Source organism: Xiphophorus couchianus, chromosome 1 (genome assembly GCF_001444195.1).
Source record: "Xiphophorus couchianus chromosome 1, X_couchianus-1.0, whole genome shotgun sequence".
NCBI classification, from domain to species: Eukaryota; Metazoa; Chordata; class Actinopteri; order Cyprinodontiformes; family Poeciliidae; genus Xiphophorus; species Xiphophorus couchianus.
The window spans coordinates 459,832-485,185 of record NC_040228.1 but is presented as its reverse complement, the minus strand read 5'-3'; the positions used below and the strand labels follow the sequence as shown (position 1 = coordinate 485,185).

At 42.5% G+C, this 25,354-nt stretch overlaps 1 protein-coding gene across 2 annotated transcripts in view; it reads left to right on the top strand.

Annotated features, from left to right (window-relative positions):
- mtor (mechanistic target of rapamycin kinase) overlaps positions 1–25,354 on the top strand; it is a 147,903-nt gene that overhangs the window by 453 nt on the left and 122,096 nt on the right. For both annotated transcript variants that reach the window (XM_028021230.1, XM_028021223.1), the window contains exons 2-17: positions 144–280; positions 2,263–2,371; positions 2,461–2,693; positions 3,204–3,404; positions 4,013–4,147; positions 4,215–4,490; positions 13,605–13,713; positions 13,785–13,968; positions 14,308–14,436; positions 14,515–14,759; positions 17,128–17,337; positions 17,456–17,661; positions 18,804–18,926; positions 19,080–19,163; positions 19,691–19,783; positions 19,963–20,097. In XM_028021230.1, the coding sequence (XP_027877031.1) occupies positions 152–280; positions 2,263–2,371; positions 2,461–2,693; positions 3,204–3,404; positions 4,013–4,147; positions 4,215–4,490; positions 13,605–13,713; positions 13,785–13,968; positions 14,308–14,436; positions 14,515–14,759; positions 17,128–17,337; positions 17,456–17,661; positions 18,804–18,926; positions 19,080–19,163; positions 19,691–19,783; positions 19,963–20,097 (2,601 nt within the window). In that variant the 5' untranslated portion in view covers positions 144–151. The remainder of the gene's footprint in view (positions 1–143; positions 281–2,262; positions 2,372–2,460; positions 2,694–3,203; positions 3,405–4,012; positions 4,148–4,214; positions 4,491–13,604; positions 13,714–13,784; positions 13,969–14,307; positions 14,437–14,514; positions 14,760–17,127; positions 17,338–17,455; positions 17,662–18,803; positions 18,927–19,079; positions 19,164–19,690; positions 19,784–19,962; positions 20,098–25,354) is intronic.

Below are 25,354 nucleotides of genomic sequence, written 5' to 3'. Positions count from 1 at the left end.
TGTCTCCTCATTTATAACCTTCCGCCCATTCATTCCCATTTTATGATTGTCTCGTGCATATTCGTTTTGCCTCGTTAAAGGGTAAGCCCTACTAACCCAGAATAATGATGTGGCACCTCTCCCTTGTTACTTGTTATTTTCAGATAAAACCATGGTGATCATGTCAGGGACAGCCACTGTGCTGCAGCAGTTTGTCAGCGGGCTGAAGAGCAGAAATGAAGACACCAGAGCAAAATCTGCCAAAGATCTGCAGCACTATGTCACCACAGAGCTCAGAGAGGTACCACACACACGCCCACAACACGCTAAGTTTACACAGAGACATCTCAGACATGAACAAAATGTTCAGTTCTCAGCGTTGGGTGCCATTCATTATTACATTAGGGCATTTACTTGTAAATAATATAAATTTAAACCAAATGTGTGCTCATCTAACTACAGACATCCAGCATGTAACATTGCAGTATCTGTAATACAAACTGCAATATTAGTTGGTAATGATATAGAAATATATTGTCATCACATAGTATACGTTTGCAATATTGATATTATAAATGACTTTTTGGAATGTTTTATTTGTTGATGGTAATACTCCAAGCAAACGGGTCCAATGTGACATTCACTGGGTATGTTGGGCAAAATTACCACAAATATTTAAAATAAATATCTAGGGCCCAGTCAAAACGTAGCTGGATGTCTGGGAAAAACAAAACATTTTTGGCCTTCCACCCACACAAAAGCTCTGTTTTATACCACTAACCTTAATATTTATGAAAACTCAGACCAAAGTGGAGATTTGAGAAAGCTCTCTAATTGTGTGTGTACAAACGGAGAATTATGGTCCTGCACATTATAGTCTGCGACAATATATCCACATACTTGCTTTGACATGACTTCCAATTGCTATCTTGTGTTTTATTATTTTATATTCTAGTGCGCTCTTTAAAAGTAGTCCAACCTATATATCTGTCGACACAAATGAACCTCCTGGCAACATGTTTAATTCTTAACAGGAAGTCGTGTTTTTTGTTTTGAAGGATTCTGATTGGCTGATGTAGCTTTTAGCTTTGAGTTACATGGCCCTGTTTGGGTTTGGCATGTTTATAACGCTTGCTCAGGGGCGGATTTATGGGTCCATGTGGATGAAAACTTATGATATTATTCTTCAAAACGATGTGGCGGAGATGTTTGTTTTTATAAAGATTCGACTATGTGTACAAGGCCTGAAACATGATCTGATGTCTTTTATTCAAAACAAATGATCAGCATTTATTTCTTCTGATGCTAAAACCTGTTATTGCACTTATACTAATGTAATGTTTATATGTTTAATTCTAATAAAATGCTAAATAAAGGAAGTGATTTTCCAAGCTGAGAAATCTACATGTATGTAGTAACAGTTGACTGACAGAGTGTTGCTTTAACAAGAGCAATGAGTGATGCTCCTTTAGTTCGACTCTACTTGTTTTGAACTATTTGATCTATTTCCAAACAGCCAAACTGGTAAACCTAGGCAGCAAAACACTGTAGTTGTCCTTTTTCAGTCAGCTTACTGGCATTGTGCAGCAACCCTTAGGAATGGACCGGGGAAAACTTCAGCCACTCCAGCATTTCCTGACTGTATGACTGTAACCACATAAACAGTTTGGTGTTTCTGCAGTTCTGAAATTATAACTTGGCAAAAAAATAATGGGGTAATCCCCAGAATTAGAACCAGTATTGAGTTTTTAATGTTACACTAATCTAAAACAAACTTCCAGAAACTGCAAAACTGCCGAAACACTGAGTTCCTTTAAATCTGGGCTAAAACACTCATTAATAGCTGGAACACTGATGAATATGTTTGATATATTTGCCTGAGGATTTTAGACAAAACGTAATGTTTGTTTCTTGTTTCATAATTGCTTAGTACATTATGTTTTTATGGTATAAAGTTCTTTCTTGCTAAAATGTGCTACATATATTTGACCTGTCTTATTGCAGGTGGAGTGAATTTACTCTTTGGATGCCAGTAATGTAATCAGCCTGACGCATGGAGTTTCATCGCAATAGATACTTACACTTACTCACAGTAGCCATAAACTTTATTTATGGCTACTGATAAATCCAGCAGCCATAAACAGTTTGTTACTATTGTCATCATAGCAACAAGCTGTGAAATTTAGTCATGATTTCTTAATCTCCACAGTTCCAGTGCTTGTACCACCATGGCAGTGGTGTCTTAAGAATCGAATTATCTGTTGTATGTTTTGTGTGCCACAGCTGAGCCAAGACGAAGCCACTACATTCTACGATGAGTTAAACCACCACATATTTGAGCTGGTATCCAGCTCTGATGTGAATGAGAAGAAAGGCGGCATCCTTGCTATAGGTAAGCTTCAGGCACAAGCTTCTCACTCAGGTGATTATGAACCTGGGCTTTGTGGGAGATCAGCGTCTGACGTGGCCATTTCTTTCCAGTGAGTCTGATTGGAGTGGAGGGAGGCAATGCCACCAGGATCAGTCGATTTGCCAACTACCTCCGTAACCTACTCCCTTCCAGTGATCCAGTGGTTATGGAGATGGCCTCCAAAGCCATGGGCCACTTATCGATGGCTGGAGACACGTTTACTGCAGAGTATGTGGAGTTTGAGGTGAAGCGGGCTCTGGAGTGGCTGGGAGCCGACAGGAATGAGGGGAGACGCCATGCAGCGGTAAGTCACTGTCCGTCAACACTTGACTGTGTTTGTTGTTCAAATACTCGAACCTGTTTGAGGGGATTATGGCTGCCATTGCTCTCTTGAGTTTTAATAATGTGTTTAGGGTTGAAGTCTTTTATTTTCCTTGCTCTGTTTTCTATATTGTTGACCTATATTTATGCCTTTTTCATAGTTTATAGAAATGTTTTTAAACAACCATCTGAATGGTCCTAACCTGGATGTGCATCCCATTGTTTTCAAAGCCTCTGTAGTCTAAACAGTCATGTCACAATCATCCAACTTTTCCGTCATTGATGTGAGACGTGCATCATACTTCTGAATCAGAAGAAGCCAGACGTTAACTTTGAAGTTCCTGAAAGTCTGTGTACTTTTTGGGTTCATATTTTGCTGTCTTGAAAAGCGTGACCCTTTTTCAACATCTCTATAGTGTTTTATGTGACAGCTGTCTGTCAGTTTCTTATCTGGAAAGCAGTGACGGATCGAGTGGCTTTGCATCTCCTCCAGGTGTTGGTGTTGAGGGAGCTGGCTGTGAGCGCGCCGACCTTCTTCTTTCAGCAAGTGCAGCCTTTCTTCGACAACATCTTCTATGCGGTGTGGGATCCGAAGCAGGCCATTCGAGAGGGAGCGGTGTCCGCTCTGCGGGCCTGTCTCATACTCACCACGCAGAGGGAGACCAAGGAAATGCAGAAGCCTCAGTGGTACAAAGTAAGGCTTTGAGCTGAAAAACTCTTAAATATTGGGGTGGAAGGTTTTTCTCCTAAGCAGTAGGAGTTAAAGCTGTTGAATGTAATTTTTATTCTATATTTGTTAATGCTATGGGAGATAATTTGTGAAAAAATTGAGTTTCTCTGCCTTCTCCCAGTGCTAACTAGAAACAACCAATCAGAGTTTTAGTGCTATCAGTCATCCTCATGTACAGTCTGCTCACTCGGCTACACTACAGCTTCTCCCTGTCAGCAGAGCCTGTTGTGAATGCTAAGGCTAGTTAGCATAGCCACCAATGACAGCAGATAAACACTCCTCCTGGTGTCAGTTGTTTCATTAGCACATTGAGCAGCACATACACAAGATTGATTGACAGCACTTAGACCCCAATCCTGACTGTGATTGGTTGTTTTTGATTGGGAGCGCTATATTTCTTCAGACAACAATAGTAACTCAAGGAAGAGGTGGACGAACTCAGTTTTTTCAAAGATTCCCTGTTTCATGTTACATTGTCACAACATGGTGACAGTTTTAAATAAAACGTAAAATGCCTGTTTTTGACGGTAGTTAGACAGTGTAGCTATAAGTGTTTGTGTTTTGTGGAACAGCAAACCTTTGAGGAAGCAGAAAAAGGCTTTGATGAGACCCTTGCCAAGGAGAAAGGGATGAATCGTGACGATAGAGTTCATGGTGCGCTGCTGATCCTCAACGAGTTGGTCCGGATCAGCAGCATGGAGGGAGAGGTGAGTTGGTATTTTCCTCCGGACGCTCGGTTTGTGTCATCAAGCTAAGTCTTTCCCCCTTCTGTAGCGAATGCGCGAAGAGATGGAGGAGATCACCCAACAGCAGCTGGTTCACGATAAATACTGCAAGGAGCTGATGGGATTTGGAACAAAGCCTCGCCACATCACGCCCTTCACCAGCTTCCAGTCGGTGCAGCCACAGCAGTCCAATGCCCTGTTGGGGTTGCTAGGCTACAGCACGCCGCAAAGTTTCTTGGGCTTCGGTGCCACGCCAGTACCTGCTAAGAGCTCCCTGGTGGAGAGCCGGTACTGCCGAGAGCTGATGGAGGAAAGATTCGACCAGGTGGGAGTCACACCAGGCAGAGCAATACCAATACAGTTCTACTGGTTTCAACTTGTAAAACGTAGAGACGCAGCGGTCCACCTGTTTCACTTCCCATATTGATACCTGAGGTTTAGTGTCAGCTGATACCGATCTGATATGGAAAATCAGCGGAACTGATTAAAGGTGAAAGTACAGGTAATTTTATTTATGTAGCGCATTTTCAGCAACAAGGCAATACAAAGTGCTTTACAGGAATTAAAAGAAAATACAAACAAAATAACAAACCAAAGGAAAGGAAAAGAAGAAAAATAATCAATTGTTGATCTAAAGTATGTAAACTAGGTGCTCCTGTTCAGGGTTGCTAAGTATCCTCTGGTCTAATTCCATTTTTGGGTTGGAAGAACTGGAGTCTAAAAAGTAGTCTAGTAATGTTGATCCAAAGTATACAAACTAGATACTCCTATTCAGGGTTGGTAGATAAGTATAAGTAAGCATCCTCCGGTCTATTTCCATTTCTGGGTTGGAAGAATAGGAGTCTAAAATGTAGTTGCCAAGGTAGTTTTTCTGGATTCTAAGTTTGTTCTAATCCCTGTTCTGGGTTACTAAATAAGTGCAAGTAAGTATTCTCTGGACTTTCTAACTGTGCTCTAAATTTGCAAAAGTAATGAGTACTCCACAGTTTCTAAGTAATAATAAAAACTAAATGTTCCTGTTCTGCAAGATTTTCTTTCTGGATTCTAAGTTTGTTCTAATTCCTTTTTTGGGTGCAGTAATAGGAATCTTTCTGCATAATAATCTAAAAATTAATCTAAGAAGTATAATATTGGTCTAAATAATGAGTACTCTAAATTTCTAAAAGAAAATAAGCTAAAGAGTGACTAATTCCTTTTCTTTGTTAAAAGTGAGTACTCCACAGTTTCTAAATAAGATAAGATAAGATTTATTTGTCATTGTCATCAACAGATTACGACGAGATTGAGATTTGCTCGACTCGAGTTAAGATGCAGGTTATGTGTATATACGTAATATACAAAGATAAAGAAATAAATAGTACAAAATGAGAAATAAACTTAGACATCAGAAGATGGTTGCAGCACCTGGAGGTGTCGCAACAGAATTTACATTTATAGCAAAGTGGTGTCAAGAGCAGAAGTTCTTATGCCTTTGAATTTAGTGCCATGATTGCCATCGGGTAAAAACTGTTTTTTAGGTGATTTGTCCTGGTTTTTTTAAATATAGTATATATTAAATATAAATATATATATATATATTATAAATATATTAAAAATAGTAAAAGGGGAATGAAATAAAAAGAGGAAAGGACACATTAGGGCACTAATTCTGTAAAAGTCCAATTCATTAGGGCATAGCAATATTCAGACAAAACAAAGGACAAAACAAAGACATGAGTGAAGGCGGTGACATCACAGGGACATGAAACCCAGTTGCTTAGCCTCCCAGCAGAAGTACGATAAGATGTTATCAAAGGCATATCCTTGGGAGTGCTCAGCTCCACAGCTGCATTATATTTACATATATTCAAGGAGATTGGAAATATGCAGCCTTTCCAAGGCAACATGGGAAAGCCAATTCAGATACAAAATGTATAGGTCGGGTATATTATAAATTTCAATCTCCCCTAAAGTCTCTCCGATACATCTCAGTTCCCAATTATCCAAATTAGCGTGGCCGTTCCATTTAACCGAAACTAGCAACTTCTCCAAGATCAATTAAATTCTTTGTGAGTCCTTTTGTCTCAGCAAGTTTCACATCCAACTTGCGTCTATGTCCACACCAACAGTCTGAGTGCTCGCTAATTCGGCCAAGTTCATCACAAATTTGTCGATAAGCCAGGAATCCACAAGCTCCAAACAGCAGAAATCCTGTTATCATGAATAAATCCAGGCTGTTGTCCTGCCGGGTGTGTCCCTGCAGGACAAGAGGGCTCTCATGAGCCCAGTCTTCTCGTGGAGAAAATGTGATCAATTGCCAGTGGCACAACTAGATACTTTCTGAGGTGTATGCGAACATGTCATCGGCACCCCAATTCCCCTTGCGCCTGTAAAGGAAGAATTATTTATTAAAACTTTGAACAAAACGTTTGGCTCGTATCTTCCTTAAAAGCCCTGGATCCTCTCGGCAAGCAGCGGGCAGCTGTAAAACGAAACTAAACAAGGCGTGTTGACGTCACAGCTCACAGAGTTTAATTCATACAAAGCAACGCATGAATCAGTTAACAAAGCTGCAGAGGTACAGAGATATGCATTTTATCACAAAATAACAACAGACAAAGACAAACACGAAACACACAGACAGACAAAGGCGCCCACGTGGAGAAAAGATGGAAAAAACTCTCTCTCTTTCTCTTTACACGTCATCTTATACAAAGAGGTGTTTCCGTATTTTAATTTATGCAACGAAGGCGTTCTGTTGTTCAACCAATCAGAGACCTGTTTCGGCCCCCCAGAGAAACTTGGAAACTCCCCTCATTGCAGCTCAGATGTCTGGTTTTTATCTAAGTAAGAGGGCGGACCACTTCGTGCTCATCTCTGTCTGGCACGGGCGATCTCGGGCGGAAGAGTCCCTGTTTTGAGATTTCCCAGATATCTCTAACGTCTATCCCCCACATTCCAGCGCCGTTTCCATGGAGATGCTAATTTTATGGCCCTTGTATAGGCGCCTGCTTGTCTCGATCGGGCCATCTCAAAGGGTCACACAAAGCCTGTTTTTCCAATAAGAGTGCTTAATATTCCTTTACACATGTTGTAAGTATTTTAGCACTTAAAAAATCATTTTCCTTAACACGCCCCAATGACATAAACTTATACAACTCATCTTTAATTAAAGTATCAATAGTAATACACTCCTGATCAAAATCTTAAGACCAGTCAAAAAATTGCAAGAATTTGCATTTTGCACTATTGGATCTTAAGAAGGTTCTAAGTAGAGCTTCACAATGTTAAAAGAAGAGACAAAACCTTTTGAGCGGGGAATTAATTGAAAACTGCATTTATACTCAAACATGATTTTTTTCAGCTGATCAAAAGTTTAAGACCATAGCTCAAAAAAACCCGAAAACCCCCCAAAACAGAAACAAAGTGTCAAAAAAAAGGACTCAGTAATGAGTAGCTCCACCATTCTTGTTGATGACTTCAAACAATCATTTAGGCATGCTTGATGCCAGTGTTTCCAGGAGGCTAGTGGGAACGTTGCTCCAAGTGTTGAAGATGGCTTCACGAAGGGCATCCACTGTCTGGAACTGATGTCCATTTTTGTAAACTTCCCTTGCCATCCATCCCCAAATGTTCTCAATTGGGTTTAGATCCGGGGAACATGCAGGATGGTCCAAAAGAGTGATGTTATTCTCTTGGAAGAACTCCTTTGTCAGGCGGGCATTGTGAACTGCAGCATTGTCCTGTTGAAAAACCCAATGATTACCACACAGACGAGGGCCCTCAGTCATGAGGGATGCCCGCTGCAACATCTCCACATAGCCAGCTGCTGTTTGACGCCCCTGCACAACCTGAAGCTCCATTGTTCCATTGAAGGAAAACGCACCCCAAATCATGATGGCGCCCCCACCACTGTGCCGTGTAGAAAACATCTCAGGTGGGATCTCCCTGTCATGCCAGTAACGTTGGAAGCCATCAGGACCATCAAGGTTAAATTTTTTCTCATCAGAGAAGACAACTTTCTTCCACCTTTCAATGTCCCATGTTTGGTGCACTCTTGCAAAGTCCAAACGGGCAATTCTGTGGCGTTGAAGAAGACGTGGCCTTTGAAGACGTTTTTTGTTTCTGAAGCCCTTCTCTCGCAGATGCCGTCTGATGGTTATTGGGCTGCAGTCAGCACCAGTAATGGCCTTAATTTGGGTAGAGGATCGTCCCGTGTCTTGACGGACCGCCAATCGGATCCTGCGGCTCAGAGCTGGTGACATTTTTTTGGGTCTACCACTTGACTTTTTTGTTCCATAACCCTCAGGATCGTTTAAAAAATGCAAAATGACTGTCTTACTGCCTCCAACCTCAGCAGCGATGGCACGTTGTGAGAGGCCTTGCTTATGCAGCTCAACAATCCTACCACGTTCAAAGTCAGTGAGCTTTTTTGCTTTTGCCATCAGGAGGTCTTGACAGTGTAAAGACTTCACAGAAAATGACATGGAATCCAGATGTTTGCACAGCTTTTGGCTTTTAAAGACTATGGTCTTAAACTTTTGATCAGCTGAAAAAATCATGTTTGAGTGTAAATGCAGTTTTCAGACAATTCCCTGCTCAAATGTTCTTGTCTCTTGCACTGATTTGTCCTTTTAACATTGTGAAGCTCTACTTAGAACCTTCTGAAGATTCAATGGTGCACAATGCTAATTCTTGCAATTTTTGAACTGGTCTTAAGAGTTTGATCGGAGTGTAAATGTACATATATGTGACTAAATTGCTGCCTACAGGGCAATTAAAAAAGAATGAAACAAAAACAGGGCAATATTTCATTATTTGATATATAAGTGAGCCAAAGAGCCACTTCTGTTAGCCTGTGTCTAGAACCGTCTATGGGCTGCAGGTCTGAAGCATTTTTTTTAGCATGTTTTCTTTCATTCTTGTAGCCTGATAGGAAGCCTTATCCAAACTGGCCACCCACATTAATAAAATGGTGAAATAATATTGACCACAAAACACTGTATTTATAAAAGTTAGGTTCTGACAGATCTGTGGTGTTCCTCTCCTGACCCATTCTGTCTGATATCAAACAACCCACTGTGCGCCACTGAATATCGCGACACATTTTTTTAATGCCCCTATTAAACTTCACTGTAATTGTTTAACCTGGATGGAAGACTCGCGTCTGTATTTTTGCCAGAGGTTTTAAGGACGGTGTAGTATCGGGTGGACATTTTAAAAAGACGCGAGTTGATAGCGGCTCACCGCGGCTGCGTAGTGTCCGTCTCTAAGCAACTGATGAACAGCGTCAGTTCGTGGGGGTTGGAGGGTGGGGCTCCTATTTAGGTCCCTCAATGACAATTTAGCTGACCTTAATATTTCCTGTGTTTGGCTTTGGTCATTATTATTACACTTATTGTTGAGATGTGTGTGATAGATGTGTCCATCAGACATTTATGACAATATGGAATAAATTGCGCCCCGTATTAGTTAAATACGGGGCGGAGACAACAACAACCACCTGTTATTTTAGGCTAGCTTAAGCTAACCTGAATATTTACAACTCTCTTGTTGATACACTGACATTACTTACCTACTGTCTTTCAACCACTTTGCAAAGCTTTTCTTTGTCTCTCCAACATCTTTATCCTTCCCCTCTTCCATTTTCTGTTTTGTGCCCCAGAGTTTTTTTCTGCTGCCCCCTTTTAGCTCCCTGTTGTCGAGTGCACTAGTACAATTCAAATTTAACCCTCCAGTTATGTTGCAGGTCAAATTGACCCGTTTTAAAGTTACTTTTTTTTTTTTAATAGTTGGAAGTATTTTTTTGCATGCAACTTTTTCTATTTGTCTTAATAGGTGGACTCTACATATAAATTGAAAATTTATTCATTTTACACATTTGTAATCCCCCGCGTCTACTTTTTACATAGATAGCAACACTCTTGATCCTTGACCCGGCAGTCAAGTTTGAAGTGCAAAAAAAGATAAATGTTTCCTTGGATACATATATATAAGGATATATGTTTCCTTGCAGCTATGAACCATTTTTCACCACACACACACAAACCCAGCATACCACACATGTACATGCACATGTGGACACACACAAGCCCACTTTCTCACTATTCTCTTTACTTCACTAGGAAACTGCGAGAAAGCAGGTGTTCATACAACTTTTGATGGGAACCTTTTCTGTTCCCGTGGACAAACTCAACCCACACTGAGTGGACACTCAGCAGAAGTGGATTAAAATATAAATCTGCATGACTCATTTATCTTGATTTTAATCAGTGGGTCAATTTGACCCTGAACAGTACATTTGTCTCAAGTTCAACTATAAAGATCACCCATTATAAAAAACAAAATGTAATATAAAAAAATTTACCAAAGATCAATTTCAAGGAAATTATTGTTTTTTTTTGTGTCTAGGTTTTTTTCAGTGGACATAAAAAATTTAAATTCCATTTTTTATGTCCTAATGAGTAAATGAGTAGGTTGTCGTCATTGATCCTTAATTTCTGAGAAATAAAAAAACATCAATGAAACAAATATTCATTGAAATGGTTAGTATTGGGAATTAATAATCAGATACAAAAATATTTTGGAGGAATTTTCTGGTTTCTGACACTATTGCATGATTAAACACTCCCCATGGGTCAAATTGATGTAGAAGTTTAATACATAATTGCTGACTAGAAAAAAAAAATCCTGCATCGTTTTTGCGCCCCCTCTAGTGCACCGCCCCTATGTGTTGCATACAGTGAATACCCACTTTTTGCGCCACTTTCGATTGCATTGAGAGACCGGTTGACCATATTCATAATTTGTAGATTTGGAGGATGTGCAAAGGAAGGCTCCAAAAATAGAGAAAAAGACAGCACAAAAACAGAGCAAGCAGGGCATGCAAAGGCAGGAAGGGAGCGGAGGAAAAAAGCGTCCGCCTTCACCGAAAGCAGGAGGGAAAAGACTAAGATTAAAACGTTTTGTTTTTTTTAAAACACAGACATAAATGTACTGAATTACTAATTTCTTTGATAACTCTCCACCGGTGCAGCTCACTGATCCATACCAATAGCTTCACAAGCTAACATGGAAAACATCTTTAATTTGATCAGTCAGCCCAGTTGGCCGAATAACAGCCAATGGAAAATAAATAATAAAGAAACTGAAACTGACTAAAAACAAAAGTCTGACTATCTTGGTCAAACGTAAAAATAAACTACAACCTCAAACCTACAACAAAACTACAAGTACAAACCTCCTTTCAAATGGCTCAGAAAATCCATCCATCCATCTTCCGCTTATCCGGGTTCGGGTCGCGGGGGTAGCAGCTTCAGAAGGGAGGCCCAGACTTCCCTCTCTCCGGCCACTTCTTCCAGCTCTTCTGGGGGAATCCCGAGGCGTTCCCAGGCCAGCCGAGAGACATAGTCCCTCCAGCGTGTCTTGGGTCTTCCCCGGGGCCTCCTCCCAGTGGGACGTGCCTGGAACACCTCACCAGGGAGGCGTCCAGGAGGCATCCTGACCAGATGCCCGAGCCACCTCAACTGGCTCCTCTCGATGTGAAGGAGCAGCGGCTCTACTCTGAGTTCCTCCCGGATGACTGAGCTTCTCACCCTATCTCTAAGGGAGAGCCCAGCCACCCTACGGAGAAAACCCATTTCGGCCGCTTGTATCCATGATCTCGTTCTTTCGTCATGACCCAAAGCTCATGACCATAGATGAGGGTGGGAACGTAGATCGACCGGTAAATCGAGAGCTTTGCTTTTTGGCTCAGCTCTCTCTTCACCACGACGGACCGGTACAGCGCCCGCTTGACGGCAGACGCTGCGCCAATCCGCCTGTTGATCTCCCGCTCCCTTCTTCCCCCATTCGTGAACAAGATCCCGAGATACTTGAACTCCTCCACTTGGGGCAGGACACTTCCTCCTGACCCGGAGAAGGCATTCTACCCTTTTCCGGCTCAAGACCATGGCCTCGGATTTGGAGGCACTAATCCCCATCCCGGCCGCTTCACACTCGGCTGCGAACCGCTCCAGCGAGTGCTGCAGATCACGACCTGATGAAGCCAAAAGAACCACATCGTCTGCAAAAAACAGAGATGAGATCCCAAGCCCACCAAATCGGATCCCCTCAACACCTTGGCTGCGCCTAGAAATTCTGTCCATGAAAGTGATGAAAAGAATTGGTGACAAAGGTCAGCCCTGGCGGAGTCCAACTCTCACCGGAAATGAGCCCGACTTACTGCCGGCAATGCGGACTAGACTCTGACACCGGTCATACAGGGACCTGACAGCCCGTATCAAAGGGCCCGGTACCCCATACTCCTGGAGAACCTCCCACAGGGCTCCCCGAGGGACACGGTCGAACGCCTTCTCCAAGTCCACAAAACACATGTAGACTGGTTGGGCAAACTCCCATGCACCCTCCAGGACCCTACTGAGGGTGTAGAGCTGGTCCAGTGTTCCACGACCAGGACGAAAACCACACTGCTCTTCCTGAATCCGAGGTTCGACTGTCCGACGGACCCTCCTCTCCAGGACCCCTGAATAGACCTTGCCAGGGAGGCTTAAGAATGTGACCCCTCTATAATTGGAGCACACCCTCCAGTCCCCCTTTTTGAACAGGGGGACCACCAGTCCAGTCTGCCTTTCCAGGGGAACTGCCCCCGATGTCCATGCGATATTGCAGAGTCGCGTCAGCCAACACAACCCTACAACATCCAGAGCCTTAAGGAACTCCGGGCGGATCTCATCCACCCCCGGAGCCTTGCCACAGAGGAGCTTTTTAACCACCTCGGCGAACTCGTCCCCAGAAATTGGAGAGCCCAATTCAGTGTCCCCAGGCTCAGCTTCCTCAATGGAAGGCATATTGGTGGGATTGAGGAGGTCTTCGAAGTACTCTGCCCACCGGCCCACAACGTCCCGAGTAGAGGTCAGCAGCACACCGTCCCCACTATAACAGTGTTGGTGCCGTACTGCTCCCCCCCCCGAGACGCCGGATGGTAGACCAGAATCGCCTCGAAGGCGCTCGCCATCATGCCCCCCCTCCAGGCCTTTGTCCAGAGTGGGGCCCTGGTGACCCGCGTCCGGGTGAGGGAACAAGAAGTCCAATGGTGCCGTTCATCATTGGGGTCTTCGGGCTGCGCTTTGCCTGGTCCCTCACCTAGGACCTGTCTGCCTTGGGTGACCCTACCAGGGGCATGAAGCCCCAGACAGCATAGCTGCCATTGGGGCACTCAAACCCCTCCGCCACGATAAGGTGGCAGCCCAAGGAGAGGAAAATGCTAAATATAATGTAAGATAATTACTAAATTATGACATTGTTCAGAGCACAAAGCATAGAGCTAGACTGAATAGATCTGGCCTTATGTACTGAGCACATTGCCACAGATATCTCATTTAGAGTTTTTTCAGTATCAAGACTGATACAGGTATTGATATCTGTGCATCTGTAATGAAATTTACTTTGCCTTAATCAGGTGTGTCGTTGGGTTCTGAAGTATAAAACCACTAAGAACCCTCTGATCCAGATGACCATCCTCAACCTGCTTCCGCGCCTGGCTGCCTTCCAGCCGCATACCTTCACAGGTGGGAAATTCAGGGTCAAATTCCTGCTTTTTCTTTCTGTGGTTTGTAATGATGTTCTTTCTGATTGGCAGACCAGTACCTGTCTGACACCATGGGCTACCTGCTGGGCTGCCTGAAGAAGGAGAAGGAGAGGACAGCAGCTTTCCAGGCTCTGGGGCTACTGGTGGTGGCCGTCAGGACGGAAATCCAGCCATACCTCATGAAGATCCTGGAGATCATCAAGGCTGCTCTGCCTCCCAAGGACTTTGCTCACAAGTCAGTCATTGGAAACAATTTCTTTTTTTCTTTTTTTTTACCAGACATGCAAATATCCAAATGTTGTGACTAATTTTTAAACTCCAGTTTTTGTAAAGCCTGCAGATACAGATTTGATCCAAAACCGGTTTAAATTTAAGAGTGATTATATTTAGGGGTGTCTCGATATAAATCTATCTCAATATATACATGTTTTCTTAATCATTCCCCAAAAGTTATCTTAGTATTTAAAAAAAGAAAAACTGACCATTTTGTATTCGGGTAGGTTGGTGGAAAAATAATGTTGAAATGTAAAAACGTAGAATGACAGTGTTGCTTTTTGACCTTTGACCTATGCAGAAGGCAGAAGACCATTCAGGTGGATGCCACTGTGTTCACCTGCATTAGCATGCTGTCCAGAGCCATGGGCCCCAGCATCCAGCCAGACATCAAGGAGCTCCTGGAGCCCATGTTAGCCGTAGGGCTCAGGTACCAAACGTAGGACACACATGGGGGTTTATATTTGGGTTTCAACACAATCTCACAGATTTTAGTTTTTCTCTTTAGTCCGGCACTCACAGCAGTGCTGTATGACCTGAGCCGCCAAATCCCCCAGCTGAAAAAAGACATCCAGGACGGCTTGCTGAAGATGCTTTCCCTGGTGCTGATGCACAAGCCCCTGCGACACCCGGGCATGCCCAAAGGCCTGGCTCACCAGCTGGCCTCTCCCAGCCTCACCAACATCCCTGAGGCCAGCGACGTCGGCAGCATCACTCTGGCCCTGCGCACTCTGGGAAGCTTCGAATTCGAAGGTAACAATCTCTGACAGCAAAAGAATTTCCTCCTATTCTTTTTGTACCTTTGAAGTCTTTCAGGACTTCCTTCATCGTCTTGGAAAAAATCCATTAAGGTGTGGAGTTTGATTTAAGTATTGTAGTACTTTTTAGTATCCATCTGACTTTCAGTTATCTAATTTTTCCACCTGTCCATTAGTCCGTTTCTCTTCCTGTCCCAACGGTTTGCTGATTTTTGCTGGTTTTATATTTAAAGTTTGGTCATATGTTCTGTCAATTCATATAGTAAATGCTTATATTTGATTTTTTTAAAAAGGGGCTAGGGCCAAGGGCGTAAATCCCATCTCATTATTGGGGGGGACCATAAACAGTAAAATTTTTTAAGACCAATTTTGGGGGGGTCGGAAATGTTACAGTGAAATGTAACGTAAAATGTGGTTTAAAATTTTTTTAACCACATTCAAGCTGCACGACCAAAAATAACTAGTAATGCACATCAAACATGTTTTATTCTCAGTAAGCAAATTATTGAGAAATAAAACTAAAAATCAAATGTTGCTTCTTATAGGAGATTTGAAAGGCTCCTATCATTTCTATTCCTCCTCTTCCTAGTTAATACAACTATATTGATTAATATATTTATTTATAAAAGTATAGAAATATAAAATTCAGTGCACAATTTTTAATGTGTGCACACAATTAATTATGTCAGAACTACAGTTCTCAGCCCAAGCAACAGAATCACTTTACTCCTCTCCAGAGATCTTAGACAAAGAAATTAAAACAAGTACTGCAGTTTAACTCACAAAATTATCCTTAAACCTCAGTTTTCCAAAACTTTAAGGCTTCTTTATTCACAACAGTTACTCATTTTCCAAACAATAACACAGGCCACACAGACAACTTTTGACAACTTGTCCCTCGGCCTCTTTTTTCTTATTCTCTTATTCTCAGTGCTTGTCTCTACTCAAATTTTTTTCACAGACCACTATCTCTCCAAGGAGAAGGAAATTCTACCAATGGAGATTTGTAGACATCACGTGCTTTCCGGATAAGAAACATGATTCTGGGTCTCACAGCGCTTTAGAGCAGTGCCACCCCCCCCCCGAACTCATGGCCTCTTGCCATATTTAACAAATCATGATATGTATTAATTAGTCAGCTCACGAAAGTGCTTGCTCAGAAGAACTTCACCAGGCTTGCTGAAATGCGGTAACTTATAAAGCAGAACGAAAATTCCTAAAGTGTTACACATCGAGAAAAAGGGCGCAAAGCCAGACTGACAAAGGTGCTTATTTTTAGGGTTGTTTTTCTTGCCCGAATGTAAAAAGGTAACTTTGAGCCTTGGTGTTTTTAGACAACCCCACCTTGCGCAAGGTACCGTTTGTCAATGAGCAGGAAAGAACCTCTTCACTTTTTAGCTCTTCAGACCATCAACAGACAGGAAACGTTCTGCAATGTAACAAGCAAGAGATAAAAATCTTACCTCTTTTTCTGTGTCTGGGCCCGGTTCCCTGTTTTGCAGCCAGCCTGGAGAGAGACACCTTTTCTTCAACTTTTAACTCTGAATCGGCTCAATCGGCACGTCGGGGTCACCATTTTTATAGGAGATTTGAAAGGTGCCTAAACTCATAGAATATATAAATAAAGAATTACACAAGACTCGGAACTCCTTCTGTTCATAGTTGAATGGGAAGAGATTTTAATGCACATCTGCTATACCAAAACATCATGTACACATCGTTACAGAAATCCAAAATCTCAAAAAACTTCTGATAACAGTTTTTTTTATAGAGTCCCAGGTCTACTGGTGTGTATTGGGAAGCCTTGACCAATGGCGTTGCTCTCCTCCATTTACGTAGCTCTTCTGGCTCTGTCTTGCACTGAATGTGTATTGGAAGTTCCGAGAATTAGGAGTTGACCTCCTGGAATAATTAGAGGCGTCTTGACTTCACATCTGCTCCATTTTCAGAGGTTCTATTAGTAAAATTGTTTGTTCCTTATCTGTCCAAACAGATTTTTTCCACTCACATTTTCCACTTACATGGAAAAATCTGCAGAATGTGTCAATAATAATCAGAATAATTGATAGATTAATCGATAACTAAAATAATTGTTAGCTCCGGCTCACCTAGAGTCAGGAAAGGAACAAAGCTTTGAAATAGCAACACAAATACCAGCAGCTATGTTTCTTCTTTTTTCTTAAACTTATTGATTCTGGAAGTTATCATTTTCTTTACAAATTTGGATCCTTGATGGAAAAGCAACAAATATTTTCAAGGATTTGTCCATAGAATTAATTATTACCTTATAAAATCAAATAAATCATTAGTAACTAGTAATCATTAGTAAGTGTTACATTAGCCGATGCTGTTCTTTTGTCCAGGTCACTCCCTGACCCAGTTTGTGCGCCACTGTGCCGATCACTTCCTGACCAGCGAACATAAGGAAATCCGAATGGAGGCGGCCCGAACCTGCTCTCGACTACTCACGCCATCCATTCATCTCATCAGCGGCCACGTCGTCAGCCAGACTGCTGTGCAGGTGGTCGCAGATGTGCTGAGCAAGCTGCTGGTGGTTGGCATCACTGATCCAGGTGTGACGATTGACTTGCAAAACGCATAAACCTTCATTTCTGATGAGCAACGTTCTGTTTGGAAATGTGACAGGACGGTAAAAACCCAGAACTACATTCTGTCCTGATTCTCCTGCAGATCCAGACATTCGATATTGTGTTCTTGCGTCTCTTGATGAGCGTTTTGATGCGCACCTGGCCCAGGCCGAGAATCTGCAGGCTCTGTTTGTGGCTCTGAACGACGAAGTGTTTGAAATCAGAGAGCTGGCCATCTGCACTATAGGACGGCTGAGCAACATGAACCCTGCCTTCGTCATGCCCTTCCTCCGGAAGATGTTGATCCAGGTAAGAGGTGCCCACAGATGGCTTCATGTCAGCCATTCACCTCTTTATGAGGAGTTAACATCATTGGAGGACCGTTAGCAGAAAACATTTCAGCAGCTTTTACATTCTGGGTTCATTTGGATTTTTTTGTTCCTCCTCACAAATTGGAAAGCTAGAAGGAGAAAATTATACTTAATTGCACTCAGGAGTCTTTAATGTAAAATTACATATTCTATCAGAACTTTTACAGCTGCTTTGAAAGACATCCAAGTTTTTAACTGATCCGGTTTGCCTCATTTTATTTTTCGGTTTAAATTAGTTTTTTCAGTGTTTTATTTTATTCTTGCAGTATAAAAATATGATTTTTTGTGTTGTTTTTTGTTTTGCTTTTTTTAGGGATGCAGCAAAAACGTACAGTGTAGGAAAAGCAATCGTTTCCAGAAAATTTTCCAACTGTAAACTGTTGCTTATAAGTAAAAGTTACACTTTCCTGCTAACTAGCTTTTAGACTGACTTGATCTAAAAACTAACTAAAGAAGTGTAAACCAGATGTCAACAAGTTATTAATCAGAACTTTATCTAGCCTTGAAACCAAAGCTTTTTATTCTCTTTAGTGGTAGCATTGTTTTTACACAGTGGAAAAATGTTTCACATCAAATCATTTCAAACATTTAACCCCTATAAAAAATAATAAAAAATACTTTGAAAATATCAAAATTTGAATAATTAAAGGGGGGTTAAAATATCATTTATGAATGTTTTAGCACCGTTTGTAATAGAAAATCTAAAAATAAAATGAGAAAGCTTTGTTCAGATTGCATGTGAATGATTCCAGAAGGCTTCCTAATGTGATTATTCTTGTATATTTTATTGGGGGGGGGAGTACAAATTTACAAATTCTAAACATCATATTTTTTACTTTAAAAAAGGCAATGTAGCTTTTCCAATCAAATATAATTCTGCTGCATTTTGTCTCAGGCAAAATGAAACTTTGTTTGCAGTTTCACATGGATGCCTTTAGAGGGGAGCAAAGCCCGTAATATTGCATGTAAAACAATCAAATTTCCCTTTGTTGAACAATAGAAGTTTGTAGTTTTACTTCACACCATAACATTTAATGAGAGAGAGCATAATAATTTATGAGAATCGTGGATATTTTTCAGATTTTAACCGAACTGGAACACAGTGGTGTTGGCAGGAACAAAGAGCAGAGCGCTCGTATGCTTGGCCACCTGGTCTCCAACGCACCTCGCCTCATAAGACCCTATATGGAACCCATTCTCAAGGTAATATTCTGCAAATTTTCAGTGTCATTTATGAGTGTAAGGCACATTTTTATGTCAGTTTTTCTATACTGTACACTTCCTCTAAACATGTAGTTTTAAATGTTTGTAATAAATCTTTCTGGTTTTGAACTTGCTTAAATTTTTTGTTTGCAGGCTCTAATTCTGAAGCTTAAAGATCCAGATCCCAACCCTGGAGTGGTGATCAGTGTCCTTGCTACAATCGGCGAGTTGGCCCAGGTGACGGTACCGGTTCAGTTTCATGCTAAAATGCTTTTAGGAGGAGGATTAAACACACACACACACAATCGTAAACGATGAATAAGTCTGCATAGAATCTGCCTGTATGGAGATGGATAAGGTAAAAAAATAATAAGTAGTGTCCTTCTTACGCCCTTCTGTCTAGGTGTTTAAAAGGGTCAGGATAGAACCGTTAGAGGCCAACTTGTTTTGCAGTGCAGACAGAGTGCAGGAGACGTTCAGGTACACCAAGTGTTCACAACTGGCTGTCCTGTTGACGAATCAACAAACCAGAAACACCAGACAGAAAGCAGGGAAAATACAAATCAACAAAGGCTTGGATGACTGGTTTAAAATAATTTCTGGCTCTAAATAAGGAAACTGGAACTTTTCCCACCTGTTTTAGTTGTTTCATGCAGTTAGATTGCTAGAAAGTCATAAGTTTGTTTAATGTTTTGTAGGATTCTGCTGAGAAAACAGGGATATATCTAAGATATCTGTGGTGTGATGTTCTTGTGATTGTGTAGGTGAGCGGACTGGAGATGAGGAAGTGGATGGATGAGCTGTTCCCAATCATCATGGATATGCTGCAGGACTCGTCCTCATTGGCTAAGCGCCAAGTATGGAGAACCAGCTAATGCACAAAACTTTTGTTGCATTTTAATAATGAACTAAAATTGCTTTTACATGATGTTCCTCTGCTCCAAATCAAATTAGACCGGCAATGTTTCACCTGTATTATTTTCCTGTATTGGCTGTGTTCAGCAGCATCAGCTGTCTGTTTCTGGCTTTTCTTCAGGTGGCACTGTGGACTCTGGGCCAGCAGGTAGCGAGTACAGGCTACGTGGTGGAGCCGTACCGCAAATACCCTTCCCTTCTAGAAGTGCTGCTCAACTTCCTAAAAACGGAGCAAAACCAGGGGATCAGGAGAGAGGTATGCACAGTCGCCTGCAGGGGGACGTTTGCTCTGTTTGCCTTTCCTGGGGAGTCTTACAGGGTCAGCATGATGTGAGTAGATTCAGGAGTATTCTCTGTCAATGTGTAATGAGTAGATGCAAGTTTTCCGCCAGAAAACTTGTTATGCCCAGTGGATGGGCTCTAGGGCAGTCATTCATCTAGCGACCCGTCGTGTTTTTGAGTTAAAAAATGTTTAAAGTTGATGGTTGTCGTTGCACCCCCCCCCCCCCCCACTACTTCTCACTCTCTACTTCCCCTTCTGAGAGGGGTGATGTGCTACCAGCTCTCCGTCTAACAGGTGAAACGAGTTTCCTAAATCTTCTGGGATTTACTCTGTCCAAAACTGAAGTAAACTCTGTTTAAAGCTGGTCACGAGAAAGATTCGCCTGGTTCCTGACAGCCTCCATCCAAGTGTCCCACCCTTCTTCCCCCTGTGAATTAGCCAGACTGAGCAAACTGCAGCCAACTAGTTTCACAGAGCTCACCTGTTAACGGTCGCTCCTTCTCTATATTACAACTTGCACTTGTTACTGAACCAGGTAGGTTTTAGTGACTCAGCGAGTCCCAAGGATGTTATTTTACATATGGGCTACCAGCAACCTATAAAATATTTTCTGCCTTTTCCTCTCCAGAATCAAACATCAGAGCAACCATAAAAGAACTTTGAAGTGACTCATTAACTGAATGTCCACAACATCTTTTAGATTTTCTTTTTGCTAAATATTTTATTAGTAAGGCATTTTTGCAAGGGTCAGTACAGCTTAATTCAGTAGCAGAAATAATCAAAGAAGTAACATCAATCATCTAGTCTATCTTTCCCTAATGCTGAAACTGAGAACTAAAAAGGGAACCTTTGAGAGAGATGATGAAGAAGGTGTTGCAGCAGCAGGAAGAGGTTGATCGACGAAGGCAGGGATCTCTGTAGGTCTGATGAGCTCTTGTCTCTGCGTGGATGGTGAAGTCACACAGGACTGAGTGACTTCACCATCCACTTCACCATAGACCCTTAAAGCGGCAGGTCTCTGGTCTTAGGGTGACTTCCTCATGTGCGTAGCGTTCCTCAGCTTCTTGTCTCTTGTCTCACGATCTTTCTGGTCTGTTGAGATGTAGACGAGTTGACCTCATGGAAGGAAGGCCACAGTTGTTCTTCTTTGCCTTTGTTCTTGGTCTTCATCTTTGCCTTGGTCTTTGTCTTTGGGGTCAGAACCCAACTGATGAGAGAAGTGCGATTTGAAGCCACATGTTGCGGGGCTGACAGGTTGGTCTCCATGCGCAGGACGGTCTTCGGCTCTGTGGCCCCGGCTCTTCTTCAGCTGTAGAGTTATTTGTCCATCTCAATCTTGGCTCGAAGCTGCCTGGAGGATCCAACCAAAGGTTCCTCTTTTGCACCCACCTTTTATAGGGTTTATCCACCCTACAGGCACATTTGCATTGGCTAGCACTGTTGCTGTGCTTGTTTCATTGGCTGTCTGCTTGGATAGATGATCTCATATCCATCTTTGTCTTACAGACCTTATGTCTGTGCTAATGTCTCAGGGTTGCTCAACGTTCACCCTACATGCATTGCCTGCACAGTCTTTCCTCTAACAGTTTAAGTTGCACAACAATCTGTTTCCAAATAAGGCGTTGATCATCTCTGCCCTCCTGTTAGTTTCTCTTTTCCCCCTAACCTTTCACCTACCATCTACCTCCAACACAACATCAGTAATCTTTAATTACAGTTACACATTTTACACCATCTCAAATTCAATGTCAAAATCACATTCATAACCCTTTTAGTTTATTTGATTCATGCATCTATAATATTATAACCAGAACTTATTAGTTACTCTTATTATAATCATAATCTGAGTTATTACTGACATTTTCTGAAAAGAAACCAAGAATAATCCATGATACTAATTATTTGATACCAAAGTTACAGTTACTTGTTTTTCTTGTAAGTGTTCCCACAAGTGTAAGTATAAGTCCAAGTATTCTTGCAAGTAAACCAATACTAATATAGGTATTTTACTTTGAATATTATCCAGTTACTCAAAATGTTTAGATTTCATTCTTTAAAACTTTCATGCTTTGAAAAAAGGAATAGTCTCAACTATTTTTATAAATCTGCAGGCTGAAAACTTACTTCCTCTCTATTCCAGGAAACCTGCTCTTCCTGTTCCATGACATTCTCTCTGTCTGACTATGATTTCTTATGATTAGATAGAAAAAAGAAATAGAATTAAAGCAAAGTTAGCAGGAGACAAAAACAACACACACAACCAGATTGATTTAATTCAGGTTTGAGTCTACTGTTGGGTCTAGATGTCACTTGTGTGATTAATTTTATAGGTAACTTCATTTATTGTTACTGTTAAACTAAAATCTCCAGCATGGGGAAGTGGGATGATCTCGGGTTTTCTTGACACCCCCTCCTGGAGGTCAGACCTTTCACTTATGGGGAGTCCAAAACCCTCCTGCAGGTCTGTGTCTTCATCCCCTGGAAAGAGAAGAGGTTTGTCTGGGATGTGAAGATGCGGCGCCCTGCAGCATAGGATTGGCAGATGACATCCACAATCCAATCCTCTGTCCAAACAGAGGACAGCCTAATCTAGGGCCCCCATAACACAAGAGCTGGTCTGAGCATCTTATAGCAGCAGTGGCTGCAATATATGCCTCCACTGCCCTCACTGGGCACAGTAACTCAGACCTATCACCAGCTTCCCCTGACAGGCTGAAAATGCGCCAATCTCAATGGTTGGTTACAATGAGAATGAGAAATCACATTAGGGACAAACGGCGGGTTTGGCCACAAGGTAACGCCAGAGCCATCTGAACGCCATCTGAGACATGATGGGCTGACAGAAAGAGCATGTAGCTCACTGACCTTCTTAGCTGAGACAATAGCCGACATCAAAGGAGTCTTACATGACAACCATTTGAGGTCCACCTGAACCAAAAGCTCAAATGGAGGGTGGCACAGAGCACTGAGGACCAAGGACAGGTCCCAAACTGGTGCTTGCGGAACCGTTGGCAGGTGCAATCTACGAGCACCACGCAAAAAAAGAGAAACCAGATTATGGCTCCCCACTGTACAGCAATTAGTGTCAGCATGACTAGATGATATACCCGCTACATATACCTTAAGCGTCGAAGGAGAGCGGCCCTTATCAAGAAGAGACTGAAGAAACTCCAAAATAGTGGATGCCACATAGGTGACCGAATCATCATTACGGGCAGACCACCGGGAAAACAGATGCCATCTGTTTTCATATTGCTGACGAGTGGAGAATGTCCTGGCACTCAAAATAGTGTGCATGACGGGACCTGAACATCCAGTCAGTTGCTGGTCAAGCCTCCCAGTGGCCACATTCACAGCCGGAGGCGTTGGGGATCGGGACGCCCTATCTGACTCCCCCAACTGAGACAGGAAATCCCTCCTGGCCAGAAGACACCATGAGAGACCCCGTGACACAGATTCCATAGAAGTGGGAACCATGGCCGTGCTGGCCAATACGGAGCTACCAGCAACATCCTGTGGCCCTCCTCAAGAACACTCTGAAGAGTCGGCCAAATCAGGGAAAGGGGCGGAAAGGCATGTAGGAGGACCCTGGGCCAAGGATGGCCCGAGTAACCGATGTTAGTTTGCCCAGCAGCTGCAGGAAGGTGATGTAAGGAAGCTGCCTGCCCAGCCTGAATTGACTCACCAGCTGGAGAATGTTGTCCACCCTCCGGACAGATGGTAGGCTGTCATGGAAGGAGAATCCAAAAGCACCCCAAGAAAAGTGGTTGTCTGCGATGGAAACAGACAGCTTTTCTCCAAGTTCACCTTGAGGCCCAACCGAGACACATGAGCAAGTAGGCGACTCGTATAGCAAGATGCATGCTCTCGAGACGGGGCACAGAGAAGCCAATCGTCGAGGTATGGCAGAACCTTCATGCCACAGGCCTGCAGAGGAGAGAGGGCTGCCTTCACGCACCAAGTGAACACCCTTGGGGAAAGGGAGAGGCCGAACAGGAGCACACAGCACTGCCAGTGGTGACCCCAATAGGCAAACCTGAGAAAGCGGTGATGTTCCGCTGCAATAGGCACACGAAAGTACACATCTGTGAGGTCAATTGATGTAAACCATTCTCCCTTTGTCACAGCCCAAAGAATCTCTGCCATCACGAGCATGTGAAATGGCAGTACTTTTAAATACTGATCGAGTCATCAATGCAAAGGCCTCAAGCGCTGCATTGCTAAAGCCAATAGCTGCATCTGCCCCACTGGTATCCTGAAGGGATACAGAAAGGGCAACCATGAGGTGCGCCAAGGAATTGCCAAGGCGGCCGGCACGTGCTTCGGCATTACACCGTGTTCCAAATTATTATGCAAATTGGATTTAAGTGTCATAAAGATAACATTTTTTGTTGGGCTATTAAATTTATTGGTGGTATTGTGTGTCAGGGCTCTTTGAATCACTATAATTAATTTCAGAGAGCTGGGTTGATTAATTTGTTTTTTGAGCTCAGTTAAAGGAAATCTACTTATGAACAATGTTCCACACTATTAAGCAGGCCACAGGTTTCAAGCAATATGGGAAAGAGAAAGGATCTCTCTGCTGACGAAAATCATCAGATAGTGTAGTGCCGTATGACTAGGTCAAAAAGATTCTATGTTGCATTGTGTTTCTGTGTTTGATATGATGTAAAGCACTTTGAAATGCCTTGCTGCTGAAATGTGCTATACAAATAAAATTTCATTGATTGATTGATTGATAGGTATGAAAACATTAGTTTGATCGGATTAAATTGATTAAATTGATCAGAATAAGAGAGCAGCTGTTTAAATGCCCTTACAAAGCAGCAAACAGTTATTTGAAGCTGCTGGTGCCTCCAGAACTTCAAGGTGGAGGATCCTCCAGAGGCTTGCGGTGCATGAACCTACTATTCGGCCCCTAACCAGAGCTCACAAGCAGAACCGGTTGCAGTGGACCCAGCCGTACATGAAGATTCATTTTCAAACAGACTTGTTCACTGATGACTGGTCTGCAACCCTGGATGGTCCAGATGGACGCGGTAGTGCAGGGGTGGGCAACTCCAGGCCTTGAGGGCCGGTCTTTTGCAACTTTTAGATGTTTCTCGACTTCAACACACCCGAGTCAAATAATGAGGTCATTAGCAGGACTCTGGAGACCTTGACTGCACTTAGGAGGTGATTCAGCTGTTGGGTTCAAGTGTGTTGGACCAGGGAGACATCTAAGAGGACA